The sequence below is a fragment of the Molossus molossus genome, unplaced genomic scaffold (assembly GCF_014108415.1).
Source record: "Molossus molossus isolate mMolMol1 unplaced genomic scaffold, mMolMol1.p scaffold_m16_p_8, whole genome shotgun sequence".
In the NCBI taxonomy this organism is placed as follows: Eukaryota; Metazoa; Chordata; class Mammalia; order Chiroptera; family Molossidae; genus Molossus; species Molossus molossus.
In genome coordinates this window covers 38,810,993-38,831,610 of record NW_023425402.1, presented here as the reverse complement: position 1 = coordinate 38,831,610, position 20,618 = coordinate 38,810,993, and the positions used below count along the sequence as shown (strand labels likewise).

The following is a 20,618-nucleotide window of genomic DNA, read 5'->3' as shown; positions in this document are numbered from 1 at the left end:
CATTTATTAGTCCCCCAGGAGTAAGGGATCTGGATGTGAATGGCCTGGGAGAGGAAGTAGCACTCAGCAACTTCTTTTCCAGGATGCACGAATTACTGTGCACGCTAATCGGCTACCAGAGCTCGGGCCAGTCACCCCAGCCATGGAAGCTAGAAATGCATAAGACACATCTGTAAATTCTCCCTAACCCAGGGTGGTATGCATAGTTAGAAAAGTCCCGCTGAATCAGCCTGTTTGACACACCCACTGATTGCAAATCCCTGTTATTGTTTATAAAATCTCAACATTTTACAGGATAAGCCATCACCTCTCTGGCTATCTACAGTTTATGACTGATTGTATTTATTTCTGAGACGATGGCTCATCCCCATAGTATCTATGTAAGTGGTAGTGGTTACAAAGTTGAACACTGATGATGGATTTGAAGCATTTGGCAAGTAATGAACTGCATACATCCGCAGGATGAGGGTGCATTATTTATTCAACAAATGCTTATTGAGCACCTGTTATAAACCAGGCACTATTCTGTGTGCTAGGGTTACAGCAGTGAAAAGTGAATACTTTAATGGAAAGCAAGGGGAGAGAAAGAATGAACAAGTAATTATAGAGCGAAAAATCCTAGGATGAAAAACAAATCAAGGTAAAGGGATAGATAGCCAGGTAAGTACCATCAGCCCTCAGTGATAAGGTGAGATTTAAGCAGAGACCTGAATGGAGGTCATATTTATGGCAGCCAGATAACAGAGAAAGAGCCAGAGGGAGCTGTAAATGCGAAGGCCCTAAGGCCACAGTGAGCCACAAATATCTGAGAAGTATTAGCTCCCTGGGGCCGGAGCAGAGTGAATGAGGAACGTGGCAGGCAGGAGGTGGCCAAGGTGGTGGGGTGCTGGTTCGCAGAGCATGTAGGGCCACGTAGACCATGGAAAGGACTTCAGATTTTATTCTAAAGGAAATGGGCATTTCTCTAACACCAGATTAGAGAAAACTGGATTAAATCACCAGTGGTCATAGTGATGGTTTTGCCAACATTTCTTTGTTATGTGAGGTTTCCTAAAGTAAATGTAAAATAAAGACATAAAGGAACAAAGCAAGATTCAATGTAAGACTCTTTGTGATGAAAACCAAAAATTATTTCAGCAAGTTGGGAAACAGATTTCCTTGTGTAAATAGGATAAATGGAGGTGGGGGATGATGGGAAGTGATTTTTGCCTTCAATTCATAGGTAATATTCATAGGTAAATATTCTTTTCAAAATTTCAGAGAGATGAAGCAAAATGTCCTGCCCTTCCAAATGCTTGCACATGTACACAGGACAGCGTTGGACCTCCAGGACCGCCCGGCCCTGCTGTAAGGAAACTGAAAAAGTCCTAGTCTTTCCCGTTAAAGCTTTGGCGTAATCTTTCTTTGGCATAAGATGCTTATAGCCATTCGTGTCTTCTGGGACAGAGCAAACCATAGCGCAGACCACGTTTGTGGTACATTTTGATGGAATAATTCAAGAAGAAAATCCGAACACATTTAAACACATTTCTCCAGACATGTAAGAATGAATGACATTGACTTGTGTTCAAGAGTTTTTCTCCTAAAGATGTGAACCTGCATTCCCACCTGTATTCCATGATTTTGAAAACCCCTTACATCTCCTGAGAGCCTCCTGTATGTCTGTTACAGAGCCACAGCTGAGTGGCTGACCCAGAACAACTTGTTTAGGACAAGGATATGTGTACCTTATGTAGCGGGCAGGTCACAGGAATAGCATATGAAGATGTTACATATGTGATGATATCATAAACTCCATTGGGGTTTAGAATAACTTGAATGAGAAGGCGATGTCTAGGTCTATTCACGGGGGAGGGGCGACCAAGAAAGGACAAGGCAAAACATCAAAGATTGCAGTGATAGATCTTATTAATCCACGTGGAACCCTTTGCTCTAGTCAGTTCAACATCTGACCTGGGCTGGTTTTGTGAAATGGTAGTGATAACTCTAGGTCCCATTGGCCTCTTAGCAGAAAATGATTAATTACATAGGAGCAGCTCAGAGATTCTCAGAACAACCAATTTTACTATACATGGGTTATAGCAAATAATGTAAATTGATTTTAAGTTAATTATAAACCAGCTTCTCATGTACAGGATCAGTATATCACTGGAATTACCATAATATTTTACCAACAGTGATTTACCTGATATATATGTATATATAATTTTTTATCCTCACCCGAGGACCTTTTTTTCCATTTTTTGTTCAGATAGAGTGGGAGGGAGAGAGGGAGAGAAACATCGACGTGAAAGGGACACATTGAGTGGCTGCTACCCTCACGGCCAGCCAGGGCCGGGGAAAAACTGCAACCGAGGCACGTGCCCTCAGCGGGAACCGAACCTGGGTCGCTCTGGACTGCAGGCCCACATTGTAACTGCTGAGCCAAACCGGCCAGGGCCTGATTTATATTTCTAATCATAAAATTATATCCCAATATGTCTTAGATGTTTTTGGGAAGTAGAGATTTTTTTCTCTAGTTGTAAGATAACATCGTTGGAATCATGATCATATTTACCTCTTTGTTCAGTAGTCTCTGTCCTGTTACTAAGCTACAGATTCTGAGATTCTGAGAGATTCAAGATACTCTTCTTTTTGCATATTATTTTCCCTGAAGAATGTATTAATATAATTCCATTGCTGACTTTTCCCTTTACTGTATTTAAATAATGCTTGCTTTTCCCCATAAACCTCAAAATTTCAAATAATCTTTAAGATTTGCTAATAATTAAGAAGAGTTCAGAATGTAAAATTGAGACACTTGGGCTGTACACAGTTTTGAAATTCCCTTTCCTCACATATTGTGTAATATAAAGGGTTTACTTCAGTATTTTGTGAGTGGTTGCAGAAGTATGGATTGTGTGGAGAATGTGCTGCTTCTTGAAACAAGTTTTATGTCAACTTTTTCCAACTTTCCTTACATTCACCCTAAAATGTGCTCTTACTATATATTTTAGGGAGGACCTGGTACTAAAGGTCCCAGAGGTGAAAGAGGTATCAACGGGGCAATAGTAAGTATATTTTAGAGTGCACTTACATTTTCATCTGTATGTTGAAGTCTGGTTTTTCAAATTTCCACTAAGAGGGTATGTGAACCTTGAGTACATCAGTTCATGTTTAGTGTGCCTGAGGCAATATAATTACCTCTGTCTTGTCTTTGGATGTCAAAATGATGGATCAGAGACAGAAATGTACAGGGCATCTCACTGCTATAGGAATTGCACATGGGAATCTGCAGAAGAACCTGTGGGCTCTGCTGCAACATGGGGAAACAGAGGAGGTGACCTGGCCGTCAGTGAGAAGACCCTGCAGGGAGCAGAGTCCCACTAGAGAGCTGGGGAGGGTTGGGAAGAATTCTGCTCTTTCGACACCTGTCTCGGAGAAAGCTGAGCAGACCCGTTTGTTCACTGGGGGCCACCGGCCCCATTTACCAGTTTCACACCGATCTTCCATAAAACAACTCAAGCTTTTTAGGGGGACTATGTTTTGAAGATAATGTGTAGCGTTTGTCATAATCTCACTAATGATAAGCTAAAATAGTTAGGGTAGGTTGAGGCTAGGATGCTAACCCAGCTCTGTCTGACTCTCAGTTTGGGCCTTTTCCACTTAGACACAGTGCAAAGAAGCTCCAACTCAGAAGATGTACTCAGTGGATATCTGTTCTTTCCTTGCTTGATTCATAGATGCATTGACTCCAGAAATAAGCCCAAGTCTAAGAAGAGAAGTCAGGACTAGCTTCAAATAAATCAAATCCAATAACATTTGAACTTTGATCTCATGAATATATGAATATAAATAGCTGACTATATTATACTCAATATATTTTACTTCTTCAAAAAATATACTTCTAATAGGACTTTTGGAAATTTAAGTGTTCTTGTGAATTTATTTCATTTTCCAATTGTTCTTAGATGAAGAATTATGATTGGTATCTTAGAGTTAGGAAGGCAAGTTCCTGACTGGATGTTAGCACTGGATGAGCCTTCCATGACTATTCAGTTGTTTCTTCCTTGTGTGTTTTAGGGACCCCCTGGTCCTCGTGGAGATACAGGTCCTCCAGGCCCCCAGGGCCCTCCAGGTCCCCAGGGTCCCAATGGACTCTCTATTCCGGGAGAACAAGTAAGTGCAAAGGCTTTCTGTATTAAACAAGGATGGTGAATTAACATCGAGTTAAACTGGAGTATTTTCTTTTTTTTACTATATTTTGCCAAATTCTAATGTTTTCTCAGAGAATCAAGGAAGTCAGTCATTGAGATGACTTCCTATGATGACTATGATTTAAGATGTGCAAATAGTATATGTAATAATGTATAACTGTGTACACAAAATTACTGCTATTTATTTGACCTGTAAAATGTTTTAAATAAATAATACATACATCCTTCAACCTCCTGACAGCTTTGAAATTGCTCTCAATCTGTGACAGCCCTGGAGGCCCCTTCTAATATGGGTGACCTCAAAGCAAGCTTGTTATTTATCTAGGTCATTACCTCTTTACAATTTTTAAATAAAATGTTTACGTTTTGTTCGAAAGGCTAATCTGAAGTTATAAAAGATGTTTTACCTTTTAAGGCTCATATTTTATTTAACTAACTTTTTTCTATATCTTAAGATAAAGGAAATACAATATATGAATAAGAATACAATAGCTGCATAGTTCTTAAATTTAAGTCTAAACTCCCTTTTAAGAAGATAGGTACACTTTTTGTTTTTTGGCATTTGAAGAAAAAAATTGATATCAGATATACCTAGAAATGAAACATGGGAAGGAACAGAACAGGGCTTTGTTGTTCAAGAGGGTTAAATGCATCTACTTTTAGCTTCTTTTGTCCAAAAGAAGGGGCTTTTACCTTTTTTTTTTTTTTTTTTACTAATACTATTAAATTAAGTTTATCAGTTTTAATTAATTTGGCTTTGCCTTTGTAACAAGAATCTTCAAGCATGTAGTAATAAATACCAATTATGTTATTTTCTTAGAACATTTCATTGAATATCTATGAAAATCAGCACCAAATTAAATATATTAAGTACAAAATAGCCCTTTTCCTTCAAATTTTATTTCTGTGAAAATCCCTTATGTGAAATGATATTCTTTTAAAGTAGGTATATTACCCCATAATTATATAAAGTTATCCCATAACATTATGAGTGAAAATTACGACACAGCGTTTGCAGTTTAAAGAGTAAGCGTCAATACAAAAAACGATGTATTCATCTCCCTTCAAAAATATTCCTGCCCTGGATTTATGAAGTGACAGAGGTTTCGGAGATGACTCATGCCTTCCCTTTTCACCGAGTCTTCGCAAAACGCCTGAGACCCGTTTTCCCACCGCTTTCTCCAGGGTCGCCAAGGGATGAAGGGTGACGCTGGAGAGCCCGGGCTGCCAGGCCGAACCGTGAGTTGTCCTTGAACTTACCTTTTCCTTCACTTGTCAAGGGTTACTTGGACAGCTGCCTTGGCGGCGTCTCAAAAGGGGAACAAGCAGCAAAGCAGAAGCCTGGCTATGTCCTCCGCATTGTTTGTGTTTCACATTCTGGTCTGAGTCTCCAGGTCGGTGCTGGTTCCTTCAGGTGTCTGCTCACTGCTGAGCGCCTACAACGTGTCTGACGCTGTGCTGGGGGTGTCTGGCTTTCTGTGTCTTTTCAGAGTGCCCTGAACATCCTTTCTTTAAAAAAAATCATGTTCGGGGGAATGACGAGTATCTTTTCCCACTCAGGAAGTATATTACAGTGTTTCACTTGTTTGTGTCTTTTCATGTAGGGAACCCCAGGACTCCCTGGCCCTCCAGGACCAACGGGACCTCCAGGAGATCGAGTAAGTTTTCTCGGGCAAGCTATGCTTTTGTTGAAAATGATATCCCATTGCTGCTCATCAACTAAGAACCCTCCTCAGTTCGTCCGCATGGCCGAAGACTGAAAAGGGATGGCCAGCGGACCAGTCCCGCGGTCCATGAAGCAAAAAGGCAGGACTGGAGGAGAGTCTTTGAAATTTTAATTTGGGAAAATTTTTTAATTGATCAGATTTAGAAAAAAAAAAGTCCATAAAAGGAGTTTTAGCTGATTAGCAAGAGATTTCAGAATTGTCCCTTTGTTTTAAATGCTAAAATTAAAATCTTTGCTATGAGGCAGCTTTTATGTAACTCTGAGTAATCTTTATTTCCACTTTTGGTGAAGGCAGCACCTCCTGTCTACCTCTTTGGAGCTGACGTACCACGTCTAGGCCTTGATGATGGGATAGACAACTGGTACTGAATAGGGATTTTGCTCATTTGTGACAGCTTTTAGGTTTGCTCTTGACTTACTATGAAAATAGTGCAGGAAATCTGATCTCTTCTAGGATAAGTAAACGAGAAGCACAGTAAAAATGGCCTCTGTGCTCTGTTCGATATTATACAAATATTTGGTTTCATAGAAAATCATGAATGTTTTAATGAGATTTTAGAGTTGCTCAGAACAAAGGAACTAATGACTTCAGCATCCTATGGTTCAGACAACAGTCTGAGAGTCGTCTGTACCCTGACTAATCAGAAGTTAAAATGTGACTCGCAGCAGTATCTGAGAGGGCCCGCGCCAGATGGCTGTCACTGGAAACAGTGACTTGTCCGCCTACATATCTCCAAGCACCACTGGACAGAAAGAAGACAGAGGTCCTTCAGATGGAGCCCAGATTTGCCCAGATAATATCAAATGCTGGATGACATGCCAAGAAATTTTACTTGCTCCTATGCCTACCTTAGAGTTTGGGAGAGAGAGAGGTCAAAGAGAAAATAGTATTCTCTGGGAATCTGTACCGGAGATTATTTACACACACACACACACACACACACACACACACACGTTCACTTTTTTTCTGACCTTTGAAACTGGAATTAGTTTTTTTGAATTCTTATTTTACAATAAAGGACAATGGTAAGATTGTAAGAGTCAGTCTATTCAATTAGAAAACAAAACCCACAATACCACAACCAAGAAGTGATGATGGGCTGACTCACCTACCGCTGCTACTGCTGAAGCCTTACAGGGCAGCCCTCCACCCAGCGTGGTCAGGCAGGCACTGGGGTTGCAGTGCAAGCCCTATCCACATGCTCCCTTCGAACTGGCAGCCAGGCAGCCGTCACCACCATCACTGCTCCTCTGAAAAATGAGGGAGTGGGAGGGACTATGCTTTTCTGCTCTGAAATTCTAATCTGAGAATCCAACTTTGCGGTGAGGCCACCCAGGTCTCCCAGGGCGAGGAGACTTTTCAGAAAATCATTCTCCTCTTTTCCAAACAGGCTTGTACACCTGCCCACCGCTTAGTTTCCTACTGCTAATATTGAAAGTGCAGTGCTGATGGAACATAACTTTGGAAAATTAGGTAGACTTGGGTACAGGCATCTTAGCTGAAAAGAAAAAAGAAACTTGAACCCTATGGTGGAAGAGAATAAAACTCAGGAGAACAAGCCCAAGGACCATGGTGGGGAAGGAAGATGTTTACCAAGGTGGAGTTGGTAGGAACAGAAGGATGGGTTGTCTTCAACACAGGTGATTTCACAATGAGACACAGAAAGTAACAGAAGAACTGCATGTATAGGTACGTAATATGTGTGTATCTATGATGACAACCATAGGTCTCTTCAGCCCCCTCACATGGGTGGAGGGACCAGCAGTTAACTGCAAGCCCTTTGAGAATAAAGAACACAATTATAGCACAAAGTTCTGCAGTTGCCTCTGTGGGAAGCACTTCTGAGGACATCAGAATAAACATTTCCTCACCCCAACTTAGATATACGTTCCCCCTAAAAGAAAATAGTTGATCAGACCTAGGTGTCCATTGATGGATGAATGGACAAAGAAAATGTGATATATGTATACAGAGTAGAATGCTGTTCAGCCTTAAAAAATAAGAAAATACTGTCATTTGCAACAACATGGATGAACCTGGAGGACACTATGCTGAAAGAAATAAGCCAAGCACAGAAAGGCAAACACTGCATAGTTTCATTACGTATGAAATCTAAAAATGTTGAACGCAGGGGAGTGGAAAGGAGAGTGGTGATTGCAGGGGCAGGCGGGAGGGGCAAGGAAGAGATCCTGGTCCAGGCCACAGAGCTTCAGCTGTGCAGAATGCATACTTTCTGAAAAGCTAAAGTATAGTATAGTGATGATAGTTAATAATACTATATTGTACATTGAAATTTGTTAATAGAGTAGATCTTAAATGTTCTCAGCACACAAAAAATAACTATGGGAGGTGATGGATATAATTATGATTATGGTGATGATCTTGATTGTGGTAATTATTTCACAATGTATACATATGTCAAAACATCTCCTTATACATCATGAATATATACATTTTTTTTTGGTCAGTTGTGCCTCAATAAAGCTGGAAAAACAGAAAATGTTCTTAGGCTGACTGAAGGAGAGTTATTCAGAAATATGACAGTTACCGGAAAAAAAGAAAGAAAGAAAGAAAGAAAGAAAAAGAAAAGCATGTCCTACATAGCATTTGGAGAAATTCAGATGGAAGAAAATCCATTCAGACTGTCCAAACAATAATTCTACCGGCACTCTTTGCTCCTTAAGTGGCTCTCAGAAGCAGTGTTGATGTTACATCAGATGAAGTTGGAGTCTGTTTTTCATTAAGCAGGATTAGATCTTCCAGAAAACAGTCTGAAATTTTTATCTCTATAAGTTTTTGAAAAAAATTTTCCAGATTTTTTTTTTTTTTTCAGAAACCTATAGTGGAATATTTCTAACACAATTTAAAGGAAATAATTTAAACTTCCTGTTGTAAAAGCAATGGGACTATGGATACTCAATGCAGGCAGTGACCCAAATGTTCTTGATTTTTGCTAGAACCCAGGAATATAGATGAAATTATCACTCATCTTTTCTGCAGAAAATGAGACAAATATCTCCTTCGACAGAGGAATGCAACAACTATAAAAAACGATCTGACTCAGAAATCCTCGGCTGGATTTCAGAGACCTGCAGCTGGGAGGGATGTTCACTGGGTAGCAGAGTGACTCATTCCAGCCAGAGATCCTTTGGCGCTGGTGGAGATGGGCCGTGAGAGCCAGAGTGAGCCTGCGTGGAGATGCGCCGTGCTCCTGGGACGCATCTCTCCTTCCCAGTCAACCACACACTGATGTGGGTCTGGCCTTCTCTGTGAGATGAGGAGAGGCGGACCACTGGACAAAATTAACTAAGGATTGAGGATCTCCTTTGTTGCAAGTAGAGGGCAGTTAAGACAGCATCACCTCTTTTTTGGGTGGAGGAGAGAAATTCATCAGGAGTGGAGACTTCAGTAGTCCTGCCTTGGCTGACTGCCCACTGCTCAGAGAACGAGCAAGGAAGTTTCCTAATCAGGTGCTTGGCCTCTCCTTCCACTTTTATGCGACCATGTGCCTTTCTCAGCAACATTTTTCATCCCACTTTGATCCTTCCTGGACCAGCATGTGGACATGGACTTTTCAGTAGGAAGGGCTAGTTTTCCTTTACAGTTCTTTATACCCTCACCAAAGCAAAGGCTACTATCTTCAAGAAAGAAAGGCCTTCTTTGCAGAAGATTAATTTGACTCAAAATGATTTTCTTTATAGTTACATAAATGAATGAGTATTGTAATTAATTATTCATAAAAGGCATTAAGTTAAATGGAAGGTTTTTAGAAAATGTATGTCTTTATATTGCAAGATTACCTGCAAAAAGAAATTGGGTTAAATCCTTCACTCTTTGTGCTTAGCAACCTGTTTAGCATTTTTCCTTTTCACTTGGTCATTGTCTCACTCATCCGCAATTAATTTTATTTTTACAATAGGGCTTTACTGGAAAAGATGGTGCAATGGGACCCAGAGGTCCACCTGGACCACCGGTAAGAAAAGAATGAGTTCCATTGTTGTCTTCCCAACTCTCACTGTGCTAGAGAAGGGCCTGGAAACCTGGCTTTGGAGGTGCACTCTATCTGTGTCTTGGGGTACACCATTGGGATTGCTGTTTGTTTTTATTTTCCTAAATCAAAATGGGCTACAGAAAACAGATGTGTTAAAATGCAGGATTTTTTGGTTGTTGTTTAATCAAGTTATATTTGAAAAATAGGAAAATACCCCTAAAATAACTTAGTCACTAGCTGTTAGTGTCTTGATGTCTTCCATCCACACATTGAGTGGTGGAATTTTGTGAACTTACTGGTTTCTTCCTGTTACACAATTTTAAGCATCTGTGGCTTATGATATATTAATTTTAAGGTCATTTATTACTCAACAGCTATCCGTTATTCTGAGGAAGTTTTACCCAAGTAGGTCTTCTAATTAAGATCTTTGGGGAAAACTTGAAGCCAATGATGCTGAAAGTGCATCCGTATACCTGCATCCATGTGCGATCACAGTTATTGTTTGAGGTGATGGATGTTCTTTATGTCTTGTGGCAGGATGGGAAGATTCAATAGCATATGTTAAAATAATCTCATATATTTTAACGCATATATTTTCCGGTAAAGGGAAGTTTAAATATAGAGTAAACTTGCATTCAAAGTATTTACTACAGAGCTTAACATTTGCATAATTGATGAGGAAAAGGATTATTTTACCAAGTCTGATTATTTCATTTTAAGGAAATTTTAGGGTTAGAACATAATATGTTGGTTAGTAGAGATTATAAATATTCTATTAAAATATGGCTAAAATGTCTAGAAGCTGTGTTAAAAGAAGGAGAAATTCTTAAGGTTTTGACGGGGTGAAGGGTGCCGATAAGACAGAAGACAGTGGAGAATGAACCAAAGAAAAAGTGAATTTCTGCGCCGAGAGTGCACTTGGCAGCTGACAAGGGAAGACTCTGCCACAATGACGCCCAATTTAGCAAAACACTGACTGCTTTCTTAATTTCTTCCCCAGCCGAAGTTTTCACTCCTCTCTTTTGATGGGTTGTCTGGTTATGTAATAGAAATACACTAAAAAGCAGGAATTGCTTTCTGCAGATTCACTTTGTAACCAATTTACTGAGTTCACAGTCTGTGAATTATTAAACTGATCATATAGGTATATGTTTTTCAAATGGTCTAAAAATATACTTTAGAACTCTACAGTCAATAAAGATGGAATGGAAATTTTCAAGATTTTTTTCTTGATGTTAACTTAAATTTGGTTGGACTCTTCCTTAGAGTGTGATTCTATGCTACTTTATTTAAAAGCTTTTGAAGCTGGCCACTTCGTTAGTTTATTTCAGATGGGATTTTCCTTTCATCATAACCGTGTCTTTCCTGGTTTGTGTGTCGCAGGGAAGCCCGGGCTCTCCAGGCGTCACGGGACCGAGCGGGAAACCAGGGAAGCCCGGAGACCACGGCAGGCCAGTAAGTGGACAGTTTGCGTGTCCAGTCATTCCTCTGTGGCCTTCAGTAACCAGGAGACTGAAGGGCCTTGACATACTTACGCTATCCCTGCTGTGATGAGTTTGAAGCATTTGTTGAAATGATGTTAAACCCATGGAGTTAACTTGGTCCTAGTTCTAAAGTTTTTTTCTCTCTGAGTTGGAATATTCTGAGATGAAGACTGTGGTGAGAGGGTTTCTTTAAAAGGAGAAAGGGATTATGAGCCAGGACACATATTTCTGCACTGTATAACACTCCAAGCTGGGTCAGCAGAATGATTCTTTTTGTTTCGGAGTGGAATGCTGCTTACCATAGCAAAGTACATGACGATGGTGCACGGTGCTGCCATTTGTCGTGTGCAGACGTTACCCTTGAGCAGTATCATCCAGCCAGCCAAGGACAATCTCAGATGGTAGTAAATTAACAACAGAAAACACACACCAGGAACAATGTCAAAGTAGCAGTAAATGTAAAAAAAAAAAAATTCCCTGAGCCCTGGCCGGTTTGGCTCAGTGGTAGAACGTCGGCCCGTGGACCAATGAGTTGTAGGTTCTATTTCGGTCAAGGGCATGTACCTCGGTTGCGGTTCACCCTAGGCCCTGGTCAGGGTGGTGTGGGAGGCAACCAGTCGATGTGTCCCTCTCGCATCAGTGTTCCTCTCTCTCTCCCATTCTACCTGAAGATAAATAGAAAAATATCCTCAGGCGAAGAATAAAAAAAATTTTTTCCCCTGAAATTTACAAAAGGCTCCACACTCAATAATAATATCGTTTCCATAACAGTCTAGTATTTTTGGCAAAGGGAGAGCCAAACGCCAGTTTACTTTATGATTACAACTTGTAGCATTTCTTTGGACCTTATTGATCTCCTTTTTCCTTTTATCTTTCTTGTCCTGTAAGGTGGCAAATTGCCCCTTGTCTCTCTATTCTCGCTTACCTTTCACTTCTATTCTCCAGACTAGCAGATGGGTGCATAAAGGTGTGAGCAGAGAGCTTGGCTGTCTGTGTGGAGACAGACTCTCACGGGCAATCCAGGAAGCAGGAAGACCTGTTAGGAGGGTATTGGAGTAGTCAAGGCAAAAGTCTTGGAGACCGTAAGGTGTGGTTTGGTTTGGGATATATTATTTGAACATCAGATTTTTCAGTGGTTCGGATGTTCTTTCTGTGACAGCAGTTAGCCTGGAAGTACATTACTAAAAAACAAAACCTTCTTGAACGATAAGGAAAACTCTTCCCAGGATCTTCTCATGGCCAATGAGAGGCCTGACAGAGCAGGGACAAATATTCTGTTTGTTTGGATGGGGGGCCACCATTTGGTTTGAGTTACTTAATAAAGGAGACATGTGGTTCCTCTTATACCCAATGCACACCCACATAAATCATCGGAAAAAGTTAGAGATAGATGTTTAGTTAGGGAATTGACAAAAGCCCAGTGGTTCTTATTAGAACTGAATCAAGATGAATGTTATGGAGAACCCACGATAACCAGCTGAGTTACCCAGCCATGGTGATGTAAAGAAAGTATAATAGTACCAAGAGCGATTTTCTTATGTAGTTCAGTTCCAGGCCTATATTGTGAATGGCATCATAAAATGTATGCACAGTATATCACTTCTAAATCGTTATCATAAAATTCACATCTCAGCACTCTTTTGGAGGTCATGTGCTTCAGAGAGGAGGTGAGGGAGAGAATTAGATCGCTTTTAAAACAAGGACAAGGACAAGGACGAAGTGAGTAACATTGATGTACGTGTGATGTGTCATTTGCTAATTTATTAGAAAGCAAATCTTCATCATCGTGTTTATTCATGAATCATTGTAGATGATGTTTGTCACTTTCTAACATGAAATTCCTATATTTCAGGGTCCTTCTGGATTGAAAGGAGAGAAAGGCGATAGAGTATGTAGTTCTTAAAATTTGACATATTTTTATTTTGTGTGCAAAACATTGAAGTCTGAAACTATATAAATAATATGCTAATAATTCTCATTGATTTAATCAACAAGGGAGACATGGCTTCTCAGAACATGATGCGGGCCGTTGCGAGACAAGTCTGTGAACAGTTGATAAGTGGTAAATTTCTTTTTAACGTATGAATAGTTTTTAATTCATTGCAGGAAAGTGCAGAGGCTGAGTCATCAAGTTTCTAAGATGTATGTTTCTACTTCATTTTTGACGCTCTTCTAATTTTATGCATTGTCAGTTTTGTAGTCACTTTGATAAAGTTAGTGATATTTTAATGATTGTCATTAAGATAAAATAGTAACTTAATGTAGAATAAAGCCTGTTACACTTACATTTGGTCTGATACCAAATCATATTTTAAAAAGGCTTCTCAATTTCCATATTGCAGGATTTTTAGTGATCTTCACCTGGGTATGTGTGGAAGTAGCAAAGATTGGATCTTTTAAGACTTTTAAGTCTTTTAGTGTATGATTTTAAGGAAGGACGCCCACCGAGACTAATTTAATCATAGAAAGTCCATTTTGGTGGGGACATTTTTATTGCCTCCTTATTTTTCACATACTCTTTCTTCTTATTCCATGAGGCCTATTAAGTTTATTAATAAAGCTCACTGCCTGAAAACTGAGTGTGGCCCCGAACTCAGGCTTCCTGCTCTCAGAGGTCTATTTCCTCAAGTGCTGCCCTGGGGAACACCTACCTTAGAATCACCTGTTGCTTGTTGGACATTAGGGTTCCTGGGCCGTATTCTAAACCTGGTGAGTCACTGCCTTTGGGGGTGAGGCCCAGAAATCTATATTTTTCCACATATCCCACAGGCAATTTCAATTTACCCTAAATCCTAATTATCAGTGCTTATGTATACACAAGAATGGCATAGTTCCTTAATTTAAAAGAGGTTCTCTTTTGAGTGACATCATCAGGCAAACTGCCGGGCTTTCTATCAGAGCCCTGTTACACTTTTACAACTTGTCCGTGTTTACAGTAATGCTAGAGGCCTACTTGGTTGGTATTTTGTGGAGACGATTATTTATCAGAGATACTTTTGTCCTTGGTGACTGGAGAATTTTATTTTATTTTTAGGGTTATAATTGGAATGTTCCCTGGACAGGAGAGGAATAGAGATGTATTTCACTAGATACTAAAAGATAACAGTTTCACCCTCTCATCCCTCCCTTATTGGGTTTCTTATTAATACGTGTTATTTCCATTTATAGGTCAGATGAACAGATTCAATCAAATGCTGAATCAGATTCCAAATGATTACCACTCCAGTCGTAACCAGCCGGGCCCACCAGGTCCCCCAGGTCCTCCGGGCAATGCAGGATCGAGAGGAGAACCGGGACCGGGGGGGCGCCCCGGCTTCCCGGGCACACCAGGCATGCAGGGACCCCCAGGGGAACGAGGTAGGTGTTTCTGGCCGCAACATGAGCACAAAGGAAGGAACTTTGAGTATAGGAGCTGGGGGATGTAAACAAGCACATGGAAGACTGAACTTGGCAACCTGCTCTAACTAGTCTTGCATGGACAGCCCCAGAAGAGCAGTGTCCTTGAACCTGTCTTCTTCTTTAGGCATCACAAGCCAGAGAGCTCCGTATCTTAGAAAGCAGAAAGATTTTGTCATGAGCTCTCAGGAAAGATAATGCTAATTTCTGGTTGTTGTTGTTTCTTGGCAAACTAAATCAGGCACTAAATTCTTATTAATGGTTGTGAGTGGCAAGAGTTGGGCAGCAACTGAATGTACTTAAGCAGCCCTACAGTTTTAGATCCAAATTTTTTTGGTTCTTTTATTCAGGGCTTGGCACTGGTCTTGTGTGTTTGTTATGGTTTAATTTTATGGTAGATAAGTGTAATTGAAGGAAAAGAAGAAAAATAAGATTATCTGATTCCAGATGTTTCAGAACTCTGGGTACCGGCGTTTGTCAAAGCAGCAGTTAACATTCTGGAAAAAACTTAGGTATTTCTATAATTCTGATGTTTGGATGCTGTAATAGGGCTACTAAAGATAAGATGTTTTTCAGTGGGTTGTAACTATTTATTTGATTTCTGTTTGTAATAACTGTTTCTAAAAATATATATTAGATGTGTTTGTTTTCTTCAAATAGTTTTTCCCCTGACATGTAGCCAGATTTGTTTCCTGGCCATGAATCTGGAATTACACAAATGTCTAGAAAGAATTTGGCTTAAAGAGTGAACTTCTGTGAAAAATTAGGTTCTGCTTTCACTGAGGGAAATCAGTTACTTAAACCAGGTACTGTCAGTTTGAATGATCATTTTCCTCCTGTGCTTTCTTTTTTTGTCCTTCCTTAGGTTTGCCAGGAGAGAAAGGCGAAAGGGGTATTGGGTCTCCAGGGGCTCGAGGGCCACCTGGCCCCCCAGGTAGGTCTGCTGGTACATAAAATAATAAACGTTGTAACTACTGAGAAAGCATACAATACCCCCCCCCCCCCAAGAGATTCACAGCCTCATCATGTTAGCTTCGGGCATGGCTACCATCATGGAATATATTCAGCAAGAAGTTAACTTGTGCAATCTCCTCATTTTTATTCTCTCTTTGCTAAAAAAAACGTTAAGCATTCACTGTACCTTTAATGTATGAAGGTATGAGTTCAGTGATGCCAAGGGTTACTCTTGTCTTTTTGGTGGAATTTGTATTTGTTTCATTTGGCCGCATAGCTTTTAAGAATGGTGTCACTTCCTGTTTTTGTTTTTGTTTTTTTAGTATTCTTCAAGATGTTGCTAGTAGACTGAAAAAGTTATATATATATTCTCACTGAAAAGCCTGAGACATCACAAGATTTCACTTAGAGTTTCTTTATTGATGCTTTGGAAAGAAATAGTAGTTGTCTACTTGTTTTCTGCATTTCTTTTACTAGGTTGAAAATGATTTTTTTCTTCATTATAGTGTCCACGAGACCCTTGCAACCAAGGTCAACCCTAGTCATTACATGTTTACATTTGTGTTACACATTTACATAAGTGTCACTCGATCCAGAAGTAACATTGCTCGCGTAGTGTGGAGGTGCGTGGAGCAGGCACTTCACGTGGTCCTGGTGGTCTGGCGTGGTGAATGAAGTTGCTCCTTCAGGTGGTCTTATCTCTGTGAGGGTGGGAGCGAGCCAGAGGACTCAGGGAGACCTGTAGTTTGGCTTCATTCTTGCTAAGTCAGTTTTCTTGGAATAAAATCATTAAAGTAGTTGGATTTCTGGCATTAACTCTTGATGAATCACTAGTAAGAAAGTTCCACACTTGATTTCATATTGGTGATTTTGTAAGGAAATGATTTCTTACCATACACTACTGAGTGTCTAGTCTTGAGGCAGTGGAGGTGCCAACTATTGTTGACTGCTTCAGGAAATGTATTTAACAAGAGGGGAAATATTTGTGTTAACCCACACCAGGTCCACAAGGAGAATCCAGAACAGGTCCACCAGGGTCCACAGGTTCCAGAGGTCCCCCTGGCCCCCCCGGTCGTCCTGGAAACTCAGGTATCCGAGGACCCCCAGGTCCTCCTGGATACTGTGACTCATCCCAGTGTGCCAGCATCCCATACAACGGGCAAGGCTATCCAGGTATGTGGTTGTCATGGTAGGAACCCAAATTCACCTGAATGAAGAACCTTTATAGAAATGAATTTCTGTAGGATTGAAGGAAGATTGATTTGAATATTTCTTGAAGATAGCAACTCTTCCAGTTGTGTTTTGATTATGTAGTAATATTGTTCTCTCTCAAAGCATAAAACATTATTTTAATGTTAGGAGTTGAATAATTATTTTCTCTCCCTTCTAATATTTCTGCAATTACCAAATCATGTCATAAAACTCTCCTATTTTCCGTGGAAGTTCAAAGAAGGCTACCAATTGACCTTTTTTCCCCCTATTGGGAACAGTGATTTGTTGAATACAATTATAGAATGCTAAGAATATATATATATATTTGTTTTGGGAATCTAACGTATAGGTAAACTAGTATTACAATTCACTGTCTCACACAGTCTGTAGAATTAATATAAAATCTGGGATGTAATTTTAAAAAAAAAGAGTTAGTAGTGAAATTCTGGTGTTTTAATTCTCTTATGTCTGATTTTGGGGATATGGGGACAGGGGACATATGCTGATCTGGAAATAAGAAAGTCATGCTGTGGTCAGCGGTGACCTTTTTCATCAGCGCACCCTCAAGCATCTTGCAAGTTTTAAAAATGATACTGCTGTTTGATATGGTTGGCTACTAGCAAATAGTGCATGAGTAGTTGAATATCTAAATATCTATATATCTATATATTTATGTGAATATTTACATCTGGCCAAAGTTATAATTAATCTTAATGTAAATTTCTCATACAACTCATTCACAAAATTATAATTTAATACTTTATAAAATAAATTTAAATTGCCTCTGCCTTATGGTATGTGTAAGTAACTAGAAATATATGGATATATACATATATATACTTTAACCATTACATACGTAGATGGATGTGTATAGATATTTTTTGCATAGTAATTCAACTTTTAAAACTATCATCTTTGACCTGTTTCAGGTTCCGGCTAACAAATTTTCTAAGTCGCCAGTGCTGCTTACAGTTTGAATACATGAAAATCCTGTTTCTGAGATGTTTGCGCACATGCTTATTAGGAAATGAGTCTGTATGGAAATCTCACCACAGATATGGTTAACGCACCGGGTCAACATCATAAAGGAGGGTGGAGACTCTATACTAACTTGAATGAGACAAAAGCAGTGGTGTTAGTCTATAAGCCTGATGCATTTCAGTAATAATGTAGAAAAATATTATTTAAAAAAAAAAAAGTTCAAACACACAGCCATGAGGAGCCTCAGATGCGAAAGAGGCGCATAAATAAAACTACTAACCAGCGGAGAGCGTGCCATTTTGAGAAAAACAATTAACCTGGTAAAAGAGAAATGTCTCATGTAAATAATAAACTAATTGTGGCTTGTAAATGATTTGTATGTGATCCTGTCCACTAAAATTACTTAACAAGTCTACAGTAAGCTTCTGCATCAAAGCCTGCTGCTTGCTCTGTGCCGGAATAACACCGAACGGAATCTCCTCACCTCTTGCTTGTTAGCGATGTGTCTGATTCAGGGCATGTGTCTCATTATTACTATTTTTTGTACATGTACTCTCATTTGGGTTTTGTAATTGCAAGCTTCAAACCAAAGTTTTCTAGTCACAGTTTTTTCTTCCTGTTTCGCTGTAGTCACTGGTGTTCTTCACCCACCAGCTGTAACTCAGTCTGTGGGGGAGACAGCCACGGGAAATGTCATGTACTGTATATTACCTGGTGACAGTTGATGTTCACCTCCAGAGTTCAGTGTCTAGGAGCCAACAATACTTCCCCCCACCTCCTCACCTTTCCAAACTGTCCTTTGAATTGAGGAGTTGGAAGTCATGAACAGGTACTTGGGGATTTGCGAAAATCCTACCCAGGTTCTGTGTTTACAGTTCTTTGGCCCAGTCTGACCCTTCCCAGGTATTTGTGCAATGATTGTATTTACTGCTGGATCTTCGAAGGTTTTTTTTTTTTTTTAAGTCCGTTATTTTATTGGAGCATCACCAAATTCTCTATGCAAATGTTAGTCATCAGAACATTGTAATTTATATATTTATAGTTATGAGATTAAGACTGGAGTGCCATCACCTCGATGGTTTAGTTTTTGCTGTGCCTGTACCTTCCCAAACATGCCATAACTGTAATGTTGAATCGGACAGAGCCATACGTGCCCGAGGGCGGGGCCTACCTGCCTGAGCGCGAGCCCTTCATCGTGCCGGTGGAGCCCGAGCGGACTGACGAGTACGAGGACTATGGCGCGGACGAGCCTGGCGACGAGCAGCCTCTCCACGCGCGCTGGCGGCGCGCCCTGCCCCGAGCTCTGGGGCAGTGAACCCGAGACAGCACCCAGGGCGGCCAGAGGCGGGGAGGTGTTGAGATTATCATTTACAGGTCAGATAGAGCAGTGTACATCTTATCTGCGATGTTTCTTCCGGCGTTGCTTCATCCCAGAGGCCCCCTTTTTACAGTAGGGACCCTTGATTCTGCAGGAAGCCTAGCTAGCTGCACGCAGTCGTAGACATCTTTGCTTTCGCCATTGAAATGCTTGCAAAATACTTTGTTCGCAAAAGCTGCAAGGAGAGAACGTGCCTTGTGCCTTTAGTTAGCACAGCGGTCAGCCTCAGTGACACTCTTAGGTTAAGCAGTAAGTCCTGGAACCCAGAACTACTGTATATTTCGAGAGGGCAGTTTATTTTTTCCAATTCTTATTTGCAATACAATTACACCACAATTCAAGTAATTCCCCTCCTAAAACCCAAAAGGAGGGAAAGGTCAACTCCATTGCAATTATTTAACTTCCTCTTCTATCTCCTGTTACACATTACGGCATAGAATGCTCTCATACATCTCCTTTAACAACCACAAACCTTAAGCCATGTAGCTGAAATAATTGTATCCACTGGATACAATTTCATATTGCCTTAAACCTCCTTGTTTTAGACACACTAACATTTATGCCAAATTGCAGATTATTCTGCAGAGATGGAATTGCATGTTTGTGTTGTATATTTAGTACGAACTTTTTTTTCAGAACATGTTTCTTAGTTATCAAAAGCAGTTGGAATGTTTGCAAGACTATGAACATAGAATTGCTGCTTTTATATTTTAACTGCAGATTGTGAATTTCACTGCCTTATATTATTTATTTCTGAAACAAAAGAGGCATTTTTCAATAAAACTACTGAAAATTTGACATGGTATGTTTTTCTTTGAATGGCCTTTGGATTGTTCAGGCGGTTGTCACAACAAACAAGTTTATATCCTTGGATACGGTTACAAACCTTGCTAATATATTAAATTATGCTAAATAACTTTAGATTTTTAATGATATAGTGAAGTCATAGAAAGAGAGTGGTGAGAACCTTCAAATGCCAAGCTGATTCCAAAGGCTTTATTAGGAATGTGGAGGTTGTGTGGGTTGGTGGAAAAACAAATAGGTATCCTAGGAGACCCCAAACAGCCAAATAACCTTTAACCCACATGACTTAGTATGCATTTAATCACTTTCCTATACTGTACTTGACCAAGTAGCATGTTTAATTGCAAAATGGAAAATTTCTTAATGGAATTTTTTACATTTAGTGATTGATACCTTCCCTTTGCACTTTTACGAATTCAAATAACATCATTCTAAATATCAAAGAAAATAATGTAAATGTTGCTTTGAAAGAACCAACATCAATTGAAGAGAGAG

At 39.9% G+C, this 20,618-nt stretch overlaps 1 protein-coding gene across 1 annotated transcript in view; it reads left to right on the top strand.

The window, feature by feature from the left end:
• COL12A1 (collagen type XII alpha 1 chain) overlaps nucleotides 1-20,117 on the top strand; it is a 107,158-nt gene extending 87,041 nt beyond the window's left edge. The window contains exons 53-65 of the mRNA XM_036249070.1: nucleotides 1,261-1,347; nucleotides 2,997-3,050; nucleotides 4,063-4,158; nucleotides 5,382-5,435; nucleotides 5,801-5,854; nucleotides 9,843-9,896; nucleotides 11,298-11,369; nucleotides 13,251-13,286; nucleotides 13,394-13,460; nucleotides 14,567-14,755; nucleotides 15,660-15,728; nucleotides 16,751-16,921; nucleotides 17,890-20,117. Coding sequence (XP_036104963.1) covers nucleotides 1,261-1,347; nucleotides 2,997-3,050; nucleotides 4,063-4,158; nucleotides 5,382-5,435; nucleotides 5,801-5,854; nucleotides 9,843-9,896; nucleotides 11,298-11,369; nucleotides 13,251-13,286; nucleotides 13,394-13,460; nucleotides 14,567-14,755; nucleotides 15,660-15,728; nucleotides 16,751-16,921; nucleotides 17,890-17,900 — 1,014 coding nt within the window. The 3' untranslated portion in view covers nucleotides 17,901-20,117. The remainder of the gene's footprint in view (nucleotides 1-1,260; nucleotides 1,348-2,996; nucleotides 3,051-4,062; nucleotides 4,159-5,381; nucleotides 5,436-5,800; nucleotides 5,855-9,842; nucleotides 9,897-11,297; nucleotides 11,370-13,250; nucleotides 13,287-13,393; nucleotides 13,461-14,566; nucleotides 14,756-15,659; nucleotides 15,729-16,750; nucleotides 16,922-17,889) is intronic.
• Nucleotides 20,118-20,618: the final 501 nt, after the last annotated feature.